The sequence below is a fragment of the Rhipicephalus sanguineus genome, chromosome 7, assembly GCF_013339695.2.
Source record: "Rhipicephalus sanguineus isolate Rsan-2018 chromosome 7, BIME_Rsan_1.4, whole genome shotgun sequence".
Taxonomy (NCBI): domain Eukaryota; kingdom Metazoa; phylum Arthropoda; class Arachnida; order Ixodida; family Ixodidae; genus Rhipicephalus; species Rhipicephalus sanguineus.
The window spans coordinates 111423943-111443187 of record NC_051182.1 but is presented as its reverse complement, the minus strand read 5'-3'; the positions used below and the strand labels follow the sequence as shown (position 1 = coordinate 111443187).

Sequence of the window (19245 nt, the reverse complement as noted above, 5' to 3'; positions counted from 1 at the left end):
AGCGAGTTTTCATGAGCGACCTATCGGAACTTATCGTAGAAAAAGAGTGGAGTTTTCTATCTGCGAGGGGATTGATTTCTTCAAGGTGTCTCGTTGAGTTCTTTCTTTCTTTTGGCATGCGAGTCGGCGCGGGAAAAAGCGGCGTATAATAGTGCTGGCACAGGGAGATTTAATTATACGAATGAATTCAATTTAAGATGTACAAAAAGCTCTCAGATGGCAGCAAATACGATTTGGCACCGCTACACCCTGTGCGAAGCTGGGATGAGGAAGTTGAGGCACGCCGGAAGTTGTTTTCTTGAGGATTATTCGAGCAGCTCTTCGGTGATAGAACTGTTAGTAAAACTAATAAAAAATGCGTACCATCTTCTTTTCTCGACACTTCTATAGGCAGGTCGGAAGGGCATCCGTTTGCAGACATCCAAAAAACTACACCTTGTTTTTTTCTTTTTTTAGGGGGGGGGGGCGAACAAATAAGTCTGTGCGAAAGCATTCACGGACTCACTGTGTCGACGATCCTTTATATTCCCAGTAGCATTCTTGTTTACATAAAAACCAAGACATGTCACCACGCAGTTCAAGACTTTCTACTTAACAGCGGACTTGTTTAAGCCGACCGTTAGTCCGTGCAGAGGGAACAGATATTATCATCATCATGAACTGGCACGCGCTTTCTTCGTCCTCCTCTTCATCGTCGTCGTCGTCTTCACCTTCTGCTTCGCTGCCAGAACACGTGCGCTGATTTCTTCGGCGTGGGATGCAGCAACCTTATGGGCGAGATAACGAATGGAGAGAGAGAGAGAAAGAAAGAAAGAGAGCAATGGAAATAAAGATAACGAGAGAAATTCTTGGGGGAAAACATTTCTTGGCGAGTCTAGAATCCAACCCGCGTACCCACGACCCCAAGGCGAGCGTCCTAACCACTCGGCTATCCAGGCACGCTAGCAGAGAATAGTATAGTTTTATATAGTGTAGTATAATATAGTATAGTGTAGTATAGTATGGTACAGCAAGGAGATGGGAAAGGGAAGTGAGGGCGAGGAGGAGAGATGTGAGGAACAGATCTGAGGGCAAGAGCCTCCCTGTTGCGTCCCATAGTCTACACGTATGCTGCAATGACCCCTTGGAACTTCTGCCCCTCATCTTGCGTTACTTCTTCTTGTCTCTCTTTTTTTCTTTCACGCCCTAAAAACTGTACAGATATATGACCAGAAGAACGAAATATTCCTATCCCTGATGAAGACCCGACTCCGATCGAAATGTCGTAAATAAAAACGTATTTACTCTTCTCACAGATGATCTACCTATCTGATATACTGCTTATCTACCGCTGCGAGTTCGTAATGCCGGACGGCATTACGAGCTCTCAGCGACGCAGCGCACGACATGAAGTCGTTCATGTCGTGCGCCTTACCTTGAGCCGTTCTGTGCGCGGTAAGGAACCTCAGGACTCTAGTTTTGCTTGCTTTATTATAGTTCTTTCGTATTGCATAGATTTTTTTTTTTCAATTCACTGTTCTGTTTTAAGCATCGGGGCGATGCTTTTTCAGAGGGGGGCATTGGCACGCTTGTTTTATTTTGATTTCAACCGCAAAGACTGTTAGCAACGCTCGGTTCAGACCGCGCTACAGTCTTCGAGAAGCTTCGCGATTGTTTGATATAATTCTGTTAAGATTGCGCGCGGGACGCGAATAGTCTAGATTATTCGACAGCTTACGCGGCCACCAGCGATAACGCCGGAATCTCCGATAGTGCATGTATAAAAGACAACGCGCTTTACCACTTGGCAGATTACTGGCGACAAACCAGGCTAACCTCTCCGGAATATTCATTATAGATTATTATCTCTCTACTCGACGCCTGACGACTGTTCTCGCCGTTGTCAAGGGACAGCGGGATTTGCTTGTACCCTGACTTTACAGTTTCTGGGCACAAGTTCGCCCAAATAAAGGGTTCCCAGTCTCACTGCATCCTTCTTCACTGTCGTGACAATATGCAGGGTGCCCCAGCTATCTCTAGACAGAGTTTAAAAATATGCCGACGCACTCTATGACGACGCCACCAAATGCATGTCGACGACTATTGTATAGAGCAAGTCACGCTATAATTTTTTCTTCTTAATTGTCTAATCAGACGTGTTTAAATAACTAACTTTTGAAACGACGAAGCTTGTTAAAAAATTCCAATGTCAAAGTTGTAGCTCGGTTTGCCAAACGTTCGATTGGACAGTTTCCAACTTTCTTTCTATCAAGTGTTAGTGTTTTTGTGCTTACCACATATGCCCGCGAAATACAAAAAAAAGATACCACGTGACATGCCCACATGCGCGCCATGATTGCAATGTTCCCTAATGTTCCGCGTGCACACAACCATAGCACTTGGCCGGGTGTCCTGCCTCGACCACAGCGACGATGGCGGTGGCTGTGCGATGACGTACGTTTTGCTAGCGGCAACACAAGCTCAATAAAGGGCTCCTTTTGGCTAGTTGATGCGAGTTGAACATATGTGGCGGGGTTTTGCTCTGCATGGTCGGTACAGAGGGACACTTACGAAAGCACAGAATAAACACAACCAGAACAAGTAGGCTCTTGTTCTGGTTGTGCTTTTCTTTTCCGTGCCTTCGCAAGTGTCCCCTCTGTACCGACCATGCAGAGCAAAACCCCGCCACATACGTGAAACACAAGCGATAACCACTGCGTCTGCTTATCGCTGTCATGAACCGTCGCGAGGGAAGTGTGTCGTTTGTACGCGGAACGTTAGGGAGCGCTATACAGTCACGGCGCGCATATAGGCGCTCAAGAAGGCGTGTCACGTGGTACTTTCTTTTGTATTTCGCGGGCATCATAACTGGGAAAAAACAGCACCGATTTCTTTCTCATTTCGACACCGACGGGATTCTCAACTTCAGACGTGTCATAGCAAGTATGCCCTGTCGAAGCACTTTTGAGCCATCAGCTTCCTCATTCAACCCCTCCCAAAAATTGCTTGAACGCGCAAAATCTAAAGCGAAATTAGACAACCATTATTAGCGTCGTGTCGTCGGAGCCTGATGTGGCACTGACTGCGTGGATGGCTATGTAGAGGAAAAGGAAAAAAAAGATTATGAGTTTTTTTTTCCTATAGGGAAAATGGAAGCAAGCGAAGTTTGTTGTGCGCGTGCCTAACCTACTACTTTTATTTATTTATTTATTTATTTATTTATTTATTTATTTATTTATTTATTTATTTATTTATTTATCTATTTATTTATTTATTTATTTATTTATTTATTTATTTATTTATTTATTTATTTATACCGCATTGCGCATAGCTCCCTCACAAATGATGCCTTCCTCCATGCCGGGAATCGGACCTCCATCTACGTGCTTAGCGGCGCAACACTTCAGTTGCTACAGGCAACTACGACGGCCTTGCGTTCATATCTAGTCAGCAATGAAATGTGGCGACGTAAAATAAGGCATCTCGATAAAAGATCAGATTGCCATATCACAAACGGCCGATAGCCGACAAACCCACGGTCGAGAGAGGATCAGTTATTGGAAAACGGCGCGTACAAATATATACGTATGTGACCGGCGCATTTCTGCACATGTGAGGGCCGCATTTCCGTACTCTCGCCGGGTTTTGCGCACACGATGCCGCCCTGAAATCTGCTGAGTTATAAAAAGTTTCGCTTAAAAATGCTCGAGTGCCTGTCGAGCTGTCATTTTACTTTCCGTCATACCGTAGCGGCTCGTAGAGTGTTGTGCCCTAAATAACGTTATACCAAATGCACCCTGCCGCGCGTAGTCTGTCGAGAATGAAACGCTGCGCGCGGAATGTTTTTTTAACGACTGCAGCTGGCTTCGGTTGCGAAGCAATTTCAAGCCGTGCTGAATATTTCCGGACCGAGCGTTTGCGATCCACCGATCCCGTATAGTGGCCATTCCGCGGGCTAGCGCATCACCGCGTCGTAGAGAGTTGCGTGGACGTTTTGGGGGTTTAGGAAGAGAGAAAGAAAAAAAAAAGAAGAAGCAGCGTCTCTATAGCATGCGTGGGACTATGATCAAGAGTGCGCAGCTTAACCCCTTCAAAAATATACGTTATCACAAGCTGCGGAGCGAAAATGACAGCAGGTGAGCTTGAAACCTTTTCTTCTAATAACTGTTACCCGAATAGATAAAAGTAATATACAGAAAGCAATGGCGCATTAAAGCCTGATTGTCTTGCGAATGCAAGTAAATGCAAGTGAATGCCGTGAACGCAAGCGAAGCTATACCGCTGACAAAACACGCATGCAGGCAGCCTGTTTTGCATGGGGAGTACATACAGACTCCGCATGTATACTCCCCATGCCAGGGGCGCATCACAGATCATCATCATCATCATCAGCCTGTCTGCGCCCACAGCAGGGCCAAGGCCTCTCCCATGTTCCGCCAATCAACCCGGTCCTGTGCTTTCTGCTGCCACGTTATACCTACAAACTTCTTAATCTCATCTACCCACCTCCCACATCACAGATATGCAATTGAAATTTGGTCCGTTGAGTGGCACTTACACGATGGCTGTATCGTGTGCCCCTTGTCTTGCGCAGATCGTAGTGTGACGTCGAAGCCGAAAGTTTTCCTCGCGGGCGGGGGGATCTATCCACCCTTTTTTAATGTTTGTTCGCGTGTTTTTATGTGCGCGTGAATACTCCTGTCCTGCTTACGTCATCATGAGCATAAAGGAGAAGAACACATAAGAAAGGATGGTAAAAGAGAGGCGACAGGATCAGGCATGATGCACCAACTCGTTCAGTCAGCGGTAGTTTTGCGTGTGTACGCATGCGAACTGCAAAAATTTCGGGAACTGCAAAAATTTCACTACTAGATAAATTTGTAGTTAAACTCGTCCTGTACAATTCGTCTGCGTATGGCTATTAATTTGCGTTCCACTTCTAATTGCTATGTTTCGCAATCTAGCGCAAGAAGTGTATTTTTTATGAGTTTGACATGCTGCGTTTCCCAAATGCGGCCGCCATAAACTCTTCGTATGCGCAGTTAATTTATAGCGTACGCTCTAGTGTTTTACGCGCCAGAAAGATAATATGATTGTGAGGCGTGTAGTAGTGCATAGAATACCACGGATTGGGTATGACCATGCACCCAGAGTTCGTTTCTGTGCGCTTAAATCTGAGCACGCGGGTGTATGCTTGCATTTCGCCTCAATCAAAATTCATTCGCTGTGGCTGGTAATCGAACCTACGTCCTTTTCTTTAGCAGCGTAACGCCATATCAATTAGGCCAACACAACGGGTGAGTCAACTTACGGTGGTCATGAATAAACCTCTTGCTCCTGGCTTATATTATTAGTATTGCGACATCATCACGCCACCAGAGTGCTGCGAGTCTCGTGTCCTACGATGTTTCCGCGTTTACTGTCCACGATGAGATTGCATAACATAGGGTGACAAGAAAGCGCATGCGTTATGGGCCTGATAAGAAAACCCACACCTATAGGCCTGAGCTAAGACGGCCGTTGCGTGTTGTTGGAAGGTATTTATTTCAGACAACTAGAAGACGTATATAGTTGCTTCTTGGGATCGGCGTAAACCCTGACTGAGAGCCGATCACCTGCATACGCACATATGAATTACCAGTCAGACATAAACACTGATTGAAAAATAATCATCGCGTTTGTTTTTAAGTTATGCCATTAGATGTATGATAGACGACATAACATTATTGAGGTCCCTCTAATGTCGGACTGCGCAGAGCTGCGTCCCACCGCTCTTAGATGCGGGGAAAAAGATATGTGCATTGAGATGATTTACCCACAGAAACATAAAACCCTGAGTTAGGTTCTTCTTGTTTGTTCTACTCGCCTCGCTGGTTGCGCGACATTTGCTGCTGCCGCCAAGGAAGCTGAAGACGAGAACTTTTCATCTGCTGGCACCTTGAGGAAACGACCGCTCCGACATCATCTGGATAGAGACGTTTATTCGTTTCTCTTCTCCCCCTCCTGTCACTGCACCCCTGCTTTTATTCCCTGTCTCCCCATTCAAACACTCTTACAGTCCAATCGGAAAGCAGGAGTAACTCTCTCCTTGTCTCCCGGTCGGCTGCCGCTGAAAACACCAGGCCCGGATTCCTCCTCGCCACCTCCTCGCAGGAACCACCGCCTCTCGCCCACTCGTCGATTCGCCGCCGCTGCTCAGCTCCCTTTCAACCCGGTTTCCGGAATGTTCGGCCTCATGCGTTGACGGGTCGTAGGAAAGCACCTCCGGGCACGTACTTGCCATGCTGGGCTGACGGGCCATCAATACAATTGGCCGTGCATCATTGCCGCCGCCTTTGGCTGTCACAGCGAAGGCGCAAGTGTACCTTCCGTCCCTGTAGCCCGGCTAGGCCACGGTCTCCCGTAAGGCACCATAATTGACCCCTTCGGGAGACGTGGGTCTTCGCGTCCTTTGTGACCAGCAGACAGTCGTCGTTCCACCATCCGGTACCACCGCCTCCGTGTTGGCGCAGGCACGCCGGCCGCGGGGCGGGTAACAATATGGAGGTATTCGGCGAACGTACGAAGTTCGACCCCAACACCTCCCCTCCAACTGTGTTGCACTGTATCTATGACATGCGACACACACACAACCGCATATTCACACATGTTCACTGACTCGACACGTGAGGCACCACTGTCACTCGTACCTCATTGACTCTGCCCAGCGCACGCGCTGACAAAGCATGTACCCCCCTTAACTCGCTGTCCCTTTTATGCATCATCGTTAGGAGTCACCAACCGCGACATCGCGTCAGCATTAGCGTTTAGACACCCCTTTTTGTGTTCAATTTCCAGGTTATACTTCTGTAACGCCAACGCCCAGCGTTTCAGCCTCGCGCTCTGCGGAGTGGTTATAGTCAGAAATTTGAGTGGGTTGTGATCGGTAATCACCTTGATTTTAGCGCCAAAAAGCCAAGCGTCCAACTTCCCCAGTGCCCAAATGATTGCATAAGCTTCCTTTTCTATGGTGGCCCATCGGGTCTGAGTCGGGCTAAGCTTCTTGCTCAGAAAAGCGATAGGGCGCTCCTTGCCCTCCAGATCCTGCTGTGCCAGGCACGCACCAACCGCGTAATCGGACGCATCTGTGGCGAGGATAAATTCTTTCCTCGGATCTGGGGCTTGCAACGCCGACGCCTGCACTAGACAGTTTTTCACCTTGTCAAAAGCTTCCTGCGCCTCTGTATTCCAAGGTAATTTCTGCGGAATACGTCGGCCAGTTAGGTTGGTCAGAGGCATAACGACTTTAGAGTACTCGGGCACGTAGTCCCTATAATAGTTGGCTAGCCCTAAGAAACTCCGAAGTTGTCCCTTCGTTTCGGGAGCCGGGATCTCCTTTATCGCCCGAACCTTCTCTGGATCGGCCCCGTGCCTGCCTGATCCCACAATATGCCCCAAGAATTTCACTTCTTGTTGTGCAAACCGACATTTGCTTACGTTTAGCGTCAACCCTGCCTTCGCCAGAGACGCAAGCACCTTGTCCAATTGTTCCAGGTGCTCGTTCCAGTTCTCAGAGTATATCGCTACATCGTCAATGTAAGTGCAAGCGTAATGTCTATGTGGGGCCAGTACACCATTGATGACCCTCTGATAGGTGCTGGCGGCATTCTTTAACCCAAAGGGCATCACTTTCCATGCGTACTGGCCTGAGGGAGTGGCAAAAGCAGTACAAACCTGCGCGTCCTCGTCGAGAGGTATTTGCCAGTAACCCCTGAACATGTCTAGCAGAGTTATGTACTTGGCTTTCGCTACCTGGTATAACAGATCAGTCGCCACGCTCATGGGAAATGCGTCTGTCTCTGTTATTTCGTTCAGTCTCCTGTAATCGCAACAGATGCGGATGCCACCATCCTTCTTTGATACGCAGACCAGTGGATACGCGTGCGGACTTTCAACCGGGTATATCAATCCCCACTGCTGGAGCTCATTTACCTGCCTCTCTACCTCGTGCACCAGCGCCACCGGCACCCTGTAGGGGTATGCACGTCTCGGTTGCTCTCCTGCTTTGATTTGTATTTTGTGTGTTCCCACTTTGCAGGTGCCGGGTTTGTTTGCGAATACCCTCGGATGCCTCGCGATTAAGTCTCGCAGCTGTTCTCTCTGTGTGGGCTCAAGATGTGCTATTTCGTCAGGCTGCAGCGTCGCCTGCGCCTCTAGCCCGCATGGTGGGACCGGAACCTCTCCAAATTCCTGATCGCCCTCGAATATCACTCCTACTGCAGTTACTCGGGTGTGATATGCGCGAAGCTTGTTAGCGTGAATGGTTCTGCGTGAACCGTCATCGAGCTCAACTAAATAACTGTACGGTCGCAGTTTTCCGACTACAGTCATCGGTCCCTTCCATTTTGCCACTAGCTTCCCCTCTCCTTCCTTCTCGAGCCATAATACTTGGTCCCCTGTGACAAACTGTTTGTCTGTGGCCCTCAAGTTATAGCGTCCTACGTACTCCTTCTGACTGACTTCACTTTGACGGGCGGCTCCTTCGCTAGCTTCTTCCAACCTACTTCGGAGCTTCGCAAGATATTCCGCTGCTGGCATACCCAGTGATTCCGGAACTTCCCAGTCTCCTGACCAAGTCCTTTTGAGAATAGATAGGGGCCCGTTCGGCACCCGCCCGTACATGAGCTCGAACGGTGACCGCCCTGTGGTCGCGTCCGGAACCTCACGATATGCCCATAGCAAAAACGGGATCATCCTATCCCACTCGCGCCCGTGTTCACTGACAACGTGAGAAAGCATTCTTTTGAATGTGCCGTTCCAGCGCTCCACTAAGCCGTTGCTTTGCGGGTGATCAGGTGTGGAAAACCTCGGTGTTGCCCCCAGTCTTTGCAACATCTCCTGTGTCAACCTTGACGTAAAGTTGGTGCCCTGATCTGAGCAAATTGTCTCTGGCACCCCATGTTGAGAAAATATCTGCAGTAGCGCGTCACATGCAGCCTTTGCCGTTAGTGAACGGAGGCATACCACTTCTGGCCATCTGGTATGTAAGTCTACGACACAAAGAGCATAGCGGTGACCTCTAGCCGAAGGGGGTTCCATAGGACCGATGCAGTCCATGTTTACTGTCTGAAACGGCGCGCTGGGCCTGGCCAGTGGCGTTATCGGTACCCTATCTATCTGCCTCGTCGGAGATTTCACCTGACATCCATGACACGATCTACAGTACTCCTTTACGTCTCGCGACATCTGCGGCCAGTAAAATGAGCTTTTCACCCGTTGTAGTGTTTTCCGCTCTCCTAAATGACCTGCCCATGGTGAATCGTGAGCCATTTTCAGCACTTCTTTGTGCCTGTGCGATGGTAGCACTAGCTGTTTGCACATGCGACCCGCGAGGTGTTCCTGATGATATAATAGCTCGTCCTGAACAAGCATACCATGCGTTCCGGCCTTTGCCTGCGCCCAAGCGTCTCGCAAAGCCGGGTCTGCTTCCTGAGCCTCACGAAACTCCTGTCGTTTGCTTTTGACCGGCTCGGAACCTTCGCTGTTGCTCTCTGCGGTTATGACGCCCACAATCGCCCGTTGCTCCTCGCATGCCTCCTCTGACAGCTCTACCATGGCTTCGGTCTCCTCGACTGCTGAACACTCGTCTGACACTATGTCACGTTTAACCCTTTCCTCGAGAAGTTGTGCGTAATCGTTGGGCGTGATCAGCGCGTCCGTGCCGTCTAGCAGCTTATCTGTGATTGCACAAAGCACGGCAGACTGCACCGCCTCGGGCATCACGTAAGGATTTCCTTCAGTAGCTATGAGCGGCACGTAAGCCAACTCAGCGGTCACCTGTTGCCCGAACGCTCCCGTCAACTTTATCTGCGAACCTGTACCGTTGTACTGAGGTACCACTGCCTTTCTAATGACGCTCACTTCTGCTCCTGAGTCTACCACGGCGTTTAATGACCTACCTGAGCTCTCAAGTGTTACAGTTTCTAGTGAGGGTTGTTTCTGCTCTTTACACTGCGACAACCTGTCTGTCGTTGCTATTCCTAACCCGAATGCAGAAGCCGTCACTCTCGCGACCACTGGACCGTTTTGTTGTCGTCCTGCTGGCCTAGTGCCTTGCCTTGCACCTAAGCCCTTATTGGGGCAATTCCTGGCAATGTGGTCGGTTCCCTTGCACTCAAAACATCGCCTTTTCCACTTTCCGTCCGTGGGTGTATCTACAGATGTTTTAGCTTTCTTTTGCCATTCCTCGACATTCGCCTGCTTTTGTGCTACCTTGCACTTTTCACTCTCCTCGAATCTCTCCGCGAGCCTAGCCACACCACTGGGTAGCAAAAAGGCCTCCTGTTGATTACAAACGACGTGCGCTCTCGCTTCCGGGCTCAAACATTCTTTCAAGCGATCCGCGACCACTAGCTGCTTGAGTTCCTCGAACGTGCCTACCTTTGAACTTTGGACATAATAGTCGAAATAATTCTCAAGGCGCACGGCAAACTGATCCCAGGATTCCTTTTCTCCCTTTTTCGATCCCTCAAATAGCCTCTTGTACTCCGCCGCCGAAAGCCTGAGACCCTCCAAAATGCTTGACTTAAGCTTAACGTAAGCTTTTCGCTCCTCTGCTGTCAGCCTGCACAGCAGCCCACGCGCCCTTTCGCTTAACTGTGGCAAAACTAGCCCGGCCCACCATTCGCTCGGAACTTCATACGACTCGAGCGTTGCCTCAACGTCCTCGAACCACATTGGCGCAAGTGCCTCTTGGTTCGGCATTGGTGCCAGTACACCCTTTAACAAACTTGCGAATTTTAGTCGCCTGTCTTCCTCCAACCTTCCGCCGAGCGATAGGCTGTCATCGCCCTCGTTGGACTCCGCCCGATCACGGGCTCGTAACCGCTGGCTTTCCAGCATCAAGCGCTGCTTCTCCGTTTCCGCCTCAGCAATTTTCAGTTGAAGCTGTAGCAGCGCTAGCTGCTGTTCCGACGCCGTATCTGACGTGCCACTACCACTGACCCCCCGTGCCGCTGTCGGCGACTCCCAACGCCTGCAAGTTTCCTGCCCCGTCCCCGTTCATTTCCGAGTTGTCCCTTTCTCTGTTTCGCAAGTTGTAATGCTTTATCATCGCCTGCGCCCAACAGAAAATCAAGAGGTACCCGCCTGAAGTAGCCTTGCGGTGCGCTCTTCCTCCTCGGAATCCGGTGGACTAGCCTTGCTTCGTTGGTCCCGCAGCGCGGTAGTCAGTTGAAGGTGGTTGTCGTCAGTCTCGGCCGATGTCGCTCCCCGCTGTCCTCCTCAGTTCAGCCATGCAGATCCTGCTCGACTGCGCCAGTTAAGTTCTTCTTGTTTGTTCTACTCGCCTCGCTGGTTGCGCGACATTTGCTGCTGCCGCCAAGGAAGCTGAAGACGAGAACTTTTCATCTGCTGGCACCTTGAGGAAACGACCGCTCCGACATCATCTGGATAGAGACGTTTATTCGTTTCTCTTCTCCCCCTCCTGTCACTGCACCCCTGCTTTTATTCCCTGTCTCCCCATTCAAACACTCTTACAGTCCAATCGGAAAGCAGGAGTAACTCTCTCCTTGTCTCCCGGTCGGCTGCCGCTGAAAACACCAGGCCCGGATTCCTCCTCGCCACCTCCTCGCAGGAACCACCGCCTCTCGCCCACTCGTCGATTCGCCGCCGCTGCTCAGCTCCCTTTCAACCCGGTTTCCGGAATGTTCGGCCTCATGCGTTGACGGGTCGTAGGAAAGCACCTCCGGGCACGTACTTGCCATGCTGGGCTGACGGGCCATCAATACAATTGGCCGTGCATCATTGCCGCCGCCTTTGGCTGTCACAGCGAAGGCGCAAGTGTACCTTCCGTCCCTGTAGCCCGGCTAGGCCACGGTCTCCCGTAAGGCACCATAATTGACCCCTTTGGGAGACGTGGGTCTTCGCGTCCTTTGTGACCAGCAGACAGTCGTCGTTCCACCATCCGGTACCACCGCCTCCGTGTTGGTGCAGGCACGCCGGCCGCGGGGCGGGTAACAATATGGAGGTATTCGGCGAACGTACGAAGTTCGACCCCAACACCCTGTATGTAGTAATCACGCTGATGACGATTATTTCACACTGGCCCAGAAGCACGGCGTATGATTAGGCAAGATGCGGGAGGTAGATGTCGCCACATGTTCTTATTTTTTTTTTATTTTTTTCCCCCGAAGGGGCAGCAGTGCTTCGGAGAAGAATTTCACCCCTCGCGTTCGACTGTGGCTCAATTTGGGCCGAACATGCAACGTGAGTCTCGGAAACCTGGGAATGGTGAGTATTTCATTGTTTGTCGTCACAAGAATTACAGTAAATGTCTCTTCCAGTTCAGTTTATAATGTAAATAGAGGCGAAGAACGGAACGAGCATGGAAGCTCGTTCATTGTGTTAAATTGAACCAGGGGCATCAAAGCCTTCGGGATATCCAGACAATGGCAATGCTAATGTATTTGACGGAGCCAAAATTATTGGTGCGATATCAAATCCATCTGCAGGGAATTTTGCCTCAGTCCACATCGTGTATCGCGTGTTAGACGTTAAAGTGAAGTCTTCGGCAACTATGGAAAATTGTGGACCACATGTTGCGGGTTTATACATGAAAAATGAAAAAAAGAAAAAAAAAAAGCTTTCGACCTCGTAGGCAATATAACACACCAAACCCGTATATGAGGTCAGTTGCAACATAACTAAAGAAAACAAAATAAGCACAAACTGCGTGAAAAATCTCCAAAGAGTATTGGCGCATTGAAGAAAGCTGAAGCTGCACCATCTTGCACAAGAACACTCGTCATGCAAAAGCGTCATTCTCATTTTAAATAAGCTGAGAGCAAAAATGCGCTTATGAACATATAAGCAAATTAGTAAATTAAGTAATTATATTAATTTATGTATTAGTAATTATTAATAGCTCTCCCTGTGTAGCTTTATGGAGGTACCTACATTAGATTGATCATGGAAACAGCTACAAAAGACGGGTACACATGAAACAACCAAGGAGTTTTTTAACCTCCTTGGAAACAACTAACTGTCTTCTTGTAGCGCTTATACAGTTGTGGTGGTGACTCTGGGAGATACGCCTTAATACTCGGAGAATGTAATTGGCCCGCCTGATACATACCCACTAGACCATTTATTAATTTTGCAATATTAGGTAGGCTGCTTCATATTTCAACAGGTAGAACAGCAGGCTGTCGTGATGGCTTTCCGCTCGGCAGGAGGCCACTCTTGTAACCGTCCAGTCGCTTAGAGTATAACAGTTGATGACATTTGAGCTATGAAGGTCAGCAAGGGCAGGTTTTTCCAAGTGTGGATAGGCCGGGACATGTTGAGAGCAGATGTTGCGATGTGGCTGGCTAAACAGTGCCGCAAAGTGCATTTGCTACCTTCGTGTAACAGGCCTCAGGCCTGGCCGACCACCCGACATTTATCGCTCGATTCAAGGCCCGTTCCACCGCTCGCCCTTGGACTTTCTGCACGAAGCAAATTTTTATGTGTATCTTGTGTAACGAGAAGAATACAACTTCGCTGAAATAGGTGAACAGGGAATGCAGCTGAAGCCCACGTTTCGACAAGTGGACTTGTCTTCGTCAGCGTTTCGACCCGCCACGGTGGTCTAGTGGTTATGGTGCTCGAATGCTGACCCAAAGGTCGCGGGATCGAATCCTGGTATAGCGGCCGCATTTTGATGGAATCAAAATGCTATAGAGGCCCGTGTGCTCAGATAACCCCAGGTGGTCAAAATTTCCGGAGCCCTCCACTGTGGCGTCTCTCATAATCATATCGTGGTTTTGGGACCTTAAACCCCACAAATTATCATTATCGCCAACGTTTCGAGAAGTGGAGTTGTCATTGCGCTCAGTCATGAATCAGCTGGGATTCAGGAAAATTGCACCGTTGTGTTTCGTCAAAAAATACATCACACGTCAGCAGCAACTGAACGTGAGAATTTTATGATCGAAAATGATTCAAATTCTGAAAAGAGGCATTAGATTGACGATTCGAGAGCTTGCGTGTAGGGTGTTCACGCGCCGCAAATGTTGTGACCAGCGTTCAATCTTATCGTTAGTACAACGTTCACAAAGCACACCCCCCCCCCGCCCTCCCCATTTCCCCTAGCGACGGCAATTACTGAGGAATTTCTCAGGAATGAAATTTGCTTTCCTGAAAAGAAAGTAATTTCGAAGCAACCCTAATGTTTGACTTTGTTATCTTGTGTTGATTGAGTACGGAATGCGTGTATGGCTCGAGCCGCACGTGTTTTTTTTTTTCTTCGTTTTTATTAATTTTTTATTACTTATGTTTATGTTTTCATTTTTGCGCCATTTTTATTCTTCTTTTTTCCATTGTTTCTTTATACATATGGATCATACCCGCATCGTTAATCATGAGGTAACTGATGTTATAGATGTCACGACCTACCAGTCATTTGCTCCTATGTAAATCCGGGATGCTTCACCTCGTAGTACCTAAGGCTGACCTTGCTTTAGCCAACTGGGGGGTTGGGCTGGTATACTGTAAGTTGTCCTGGCTGTCTGTATACAGGGATTCGGCTGAGAAAATGGCAGCCCCTGGTGTTTCTTTTCTTTCCTAATTATTTCTGAATCAGCTATACTGGAAACTATTTTAAAGTAAACTTATACCCTGATATCCTAACTATCATGAACCTTAACTACAGGCACCAATTTTATATGCTTCTATTTTTCGCAAAGTTTTCTACCGAAACCGGGAATCGGTAGGTGAGGCGGAAGTGCTGCCCAATAAACAAGAGTGTATACATAGCTCAGTGCTCGCGCCACGAAAAAAAAACAAAAAAAACGCCTGAACAATTTTGTTCGGAACTAACCTGCTATTTAGCCTCATGGGCCTAATGAACATTGCTGCCGTGCAGCTTTGTTTTAGATTTTTTTTCTGCTTTGTTGACGTGATGGATTAGCCAGACCACAATTCTGCTCTTGTCACAACAGATGGAACTAGACGTCACAGAGTCACGCTTTTCCGAGTGAAACACGAGGGAGACTTTCGCTTTAATTTCGCGAATGTTATGATGAGATTTTGTTTTGAATATCACGAAAACAAAGCGTCTCATGTGCTTGCAAGCATTATTAATAGAACAATGATATAGCCATGCTTCAGCGGTATCCGACACGCAACTGACCGAGAGCTAAGTGTCCACATCCGTGAATATTATGGAAATCTTGGTTGTATACGAATATCGCTATCAATGTTCTTTTAAGTTCTTCAGTACATGTTAACGTGGAAATGTAGATCCAGAGCGTTGTAGTTAGTGACGCCTGAAAGCAACTGAACGTCTTGCTGTCTTACAGGGTCTGATCACAGCCCTTGCGGGTGTTGCACTTCTCGACTTGGGTGAAATCTACGGCGCCGACATTTCTAATGTTTCTCACCTGATAACTACGCGCAGCGTTGGAGGCCTGCTTGGATCTCTGCTAGGTAAGCTCAAAATTACTTTTATATTTCTCAAAGCTATCATACCACAACTGTGTTTATTACGTCAACTGTTTGAAGTGCGCGCAGGATATTTCAAATGCATTACAGTCCATTTGAGATATCCTGCGTCCAATACAGTCCAATATAGATCTAGTATGCGGTGTTTTCTTAGGAGGCAAGCTGTACGACACCTACAACACTCAAATCACGTCCATCCTCATGCTGTTGTTGACAAGCGTCACGGTGCTGATGGTTCCACTGTGCCAAGTCCTGCTCGTAGCTCACTTCATGGTCTTCTTCATGGGTCTCAGCTTGGGAGCATTCGGCACGGGTGAGCCCTTCAGCGTGCTTCGGCTCTAAACTTTGTGCTGCAGCTCATGACCTCGCGATCGAGCGCAATATACTCTGGTTCTGTCGATTGTACGGTCTTCGCAACCACGTGATGTACACAAGTGATAGACGCCACCACCTGACAGACACGACCACGTTAGAGACCAGGTTCATTGCTCGTGCATGTGCCTCCTAAATTTCATGAATGGTGTAGTATACGTGTAGAGGGCTTTGTTGCCTTTAGTTGGTGGGCTAGCTGGTTATCGTTCATGGTGAACGAATGACAGCGCGAACTAAGGAGAAGGACAAGATAAGAAGGAGACGTGCGCATGCGCTGTCTTATATAGAATTGAGCTATGCTTATACTATAGTTGCGAGTCAGCGCATGGTTTTATTACCTTCTCATCTTGTCCTCGCAGCTCGCTCTGTTATTCGGTAGCCACGTGTAAGAACGGGAATAATGCACTAATTTATGTCTCAATATTTATTATCTATGTTGTGTTATCATTAGCGCTATGTATCCTGTGACAACCACAGCCTTCGAGATCGAACGACCCAAGAATGTAACGTCTCGCGTGATCTCCCAGTCCACGATACATTCAGTACTGATTGCAGAAGACGCGTGTTGTTAATTGAACGTAAGTTTGCTAGAATCATCGACCGCGAGTGCGGGCGGACGACAATTAACTGCAGGAAAGGTGGATTCTACGAAGCAGCGTTTCGAGCTGTGCTTGTGTTACATCGTACCTGCACTAACCTTAGCTTCACAATGTATCTCAGCGCAACTTAGTAGCCTATAGTCTAGTCTACCCAGAGCCCTCCACGACAGTGTCTCTCATAGCTCCAGGGGTGTTGGGGCGTTTAACCACATAAACCACTTGTCCCCGTCGCATTGTTCTTTAAATTACTATTAAAGTCGCACCTACTGGCATAAGCGTGCTCACGGGGGGTGAGGAGTGAGGGGGGGGGCGCCAATTTTGGTCTCTATACTTTTACTCAGTCGCACCATTCGCGCCATTTTTTAATGCGCAGGGTTATGGCTACGCATGTATTTTGACGATAATGGCGATAAGGGACACCTGATGTTGCATTCAAATTGAACTGTTTACTTCCTATGGCAGTTAGGCCCCTGTGACAAGCATGTCATCGTTTCATTTCCATTTTTGCATCTGTGGTGGAGCTTGTTTTCTTCCGGACTCGACCAACGCGGAGGGAGGGAGGGGGGCGGGGGAGGGGGATCTTCGGTGAAACATGGCCCCCCTTAATTGAAAACCCTGCTCAAGCCTATGCCTATTGGCCCATGTGTCAATTCCGTAAGAAAAAAAAATTTTTAAAGCTTACACTTATGAAATTTTGACGCAGGGTCCAACGTCTGGATCATCAACATGTGGCCGGAGGACAGCAGTCCGGCGCTTCACATTTTCCACTTCGCGTTCGCCGTCGGTTCCCTGGTGGCTCCTCTCATAGCCAGGCCGTTTCTGTCGCCCGGAACCACCTCCTCCGTTGCCCCCGGCAACTCGACCCACTTTCCGTACGAAGCGTCCAACCTCGGCTACGACTTCGAACCGTCACCCAGCGCGACCGGCAACGATACCTCCAAAGTCTCGACGTCCGACGCGGAGACTCCCGACTACTACGGCTCGGGTCAGAGCACTGTGTACTACGCGTTCGCCATCGTCAGCGCTTTCTATTTGTTCCTCGTTATCTCGATGACTCTCATGTACTGCATCGACAAGTCCGATTTCAGGCGACAGGCGGCGCGGGGAGCGAAGAGCGACGGAAATGGAGCGGTCCGGAACGGAAAACCGGAAGGCGACGTCCGCTACAGCCGGATCTCGTTGGCCCTGCTGAGCGTCTACGAATGCGTCTACGTCGCGCTCGAATGCACGACGTCTCAGATGCTGACAACCTTCGCGGTCAAGAGCAGCTTCTCAAAAGCGGACGCGTCTCGCGTCGCCGCTGTGTACTTCACTTTCTTCGCAGCGAGCCGCTTGGTCGCGGCGATTGTAGCCTTGAAGGTATCTTCCCTGCTGACGCTTATCTTCACTCACGGTATCCTATTGACTACGGCGGCGGTGATGACCGTGTGGTGCTCCGATAACGCGCTCGTGCTCTGGGTCGGCAGCGCCATCACTGGGTTCGGCCAAGGGCCCGTCAAGGCGGCGATCGTCGCCTGGACTGCGGAGTACATAACCATCAGCAACAAAATGATGTCGGTGGTCGTGGTCACTGGCAGTATCGGAAACCTAGCGCCGGCGCTTCTCGTGGGACAGTTCATAGATCGCGACCCCGCATCTTTCCTCTACGTGTCCCTGGGCACCGTGTTGCTCTCTTTGGTCATATTTCTAGGCATGTACGCTTACATGACCAGGAGGGCCACTTCAAGGTCGCGCGCCAGCGTTCAAATCGCTGCAGATTCGAAGAATACGGGGGACACGCCCTTGATCTAAGCGTTTTGTTCGATACGCGTCTCCGTTGTATGCTTGCAGATATTCATATCAAGTTCATATGTTTGCGTATCTATTCCAACATTTATATCATCTTTGGGCACTGGAACACGTTGTATAAACTTGCCTCTGAAACGTCCTTTAAACACCATACGCATTCATTCATTTCTATATTCATAGCATATGGCAACAGGCCCGTGAAGCGGCGGAGAGGCAAGGCCTTGACGTCCCGACATGGGAGACCTGAGCCCGGGCCGTTAATCTGCCGGACAAACAATAAAGTTCTTCCATCCATATGAGCGACTAATTTGGACGTACGTCACTAGAGAGATGGATTTATTTGTAGAAAGGCAGAGAGGTGCCATGGGTCTGAGAGTTTGCTCTGACCTGCCACTCTGCACCGGGGACGGGGAAGAAAAAGAGCTATTGAAGTAATACAGAGGCAGCATATACGAACAATTAGTGAAGTGCTAAAGTGATTTTGATTCCCCGAGGTCGAAAAAAAAACAAACAATCCCGTACATGAACGCGTCCCCCCCCCCTTGTTTTACATACTGCCCCGACCGTATGTGCGGCGGCTTTTAATACGCATCTTATAGGAAAAAAAAAACGGCATATATACGTAATATTTGCGCAGCGGGAACTCATATTAGTCGGTAATCAAAGCCCGGACTAAACTGATTATTGTGCAAGCGGCGCCAAACCTGTGGTCAGCCACTTTGTAATTACGTCAGCTATACACTATAGTAGCAGCCGAACACGCCATATCGACAAATAAATTAACCGACTCGCTTCACCTTGAGGCTAGAACGACAAGGAGTGTAACAACAGCAATCTATAGATGCTCAAAAAAAAAATTACGTAGCCGAGTTTAATCCCCCAGACGAGAACGACTTTTCGTTGAACTGCGAGGGTTTTATTTGCAATAAATGCGCACAATTTTCGTTCGTGCATTCACGCTATACGTATACTCGCTGGTGGTTGAGAATATTGAATTCCGTGAAACTTCTTGCCCCTTGCTGATTATCTCATAACATACCTGTCT

The 19245-nt window shown here is 48.8% G+C and overlaps 1 protein-coding gene across 1 annotated transcript; it reads left to right on the top strand.

The window, feature by feature from the left end:
- Positions 1-3923: 3923 nt before the first annotated feature.
- On the top strand, positions 3924-18366 carry LOC119399756 (sodium-dependent glucose transporter 1A). The gene is made up of 5 exons (XM_037666591.2): positions 3924-4115; positions 12153-12249; positions 15300-15426; positions 15596-15754; positions 17116-18366. Exons 1-5 carry the CDS (start codon positions 4030-4032, stop codon positions 18201-18203), a joined length of 1557 nt encoding a protein of 518 aa, XP_037522519.1. The 5' UTR covers positions 3924-4029; the 3' UTR covers positions 18204-18366.
- Positions 18367-19245: the final 879 nt, after the last annotated feature.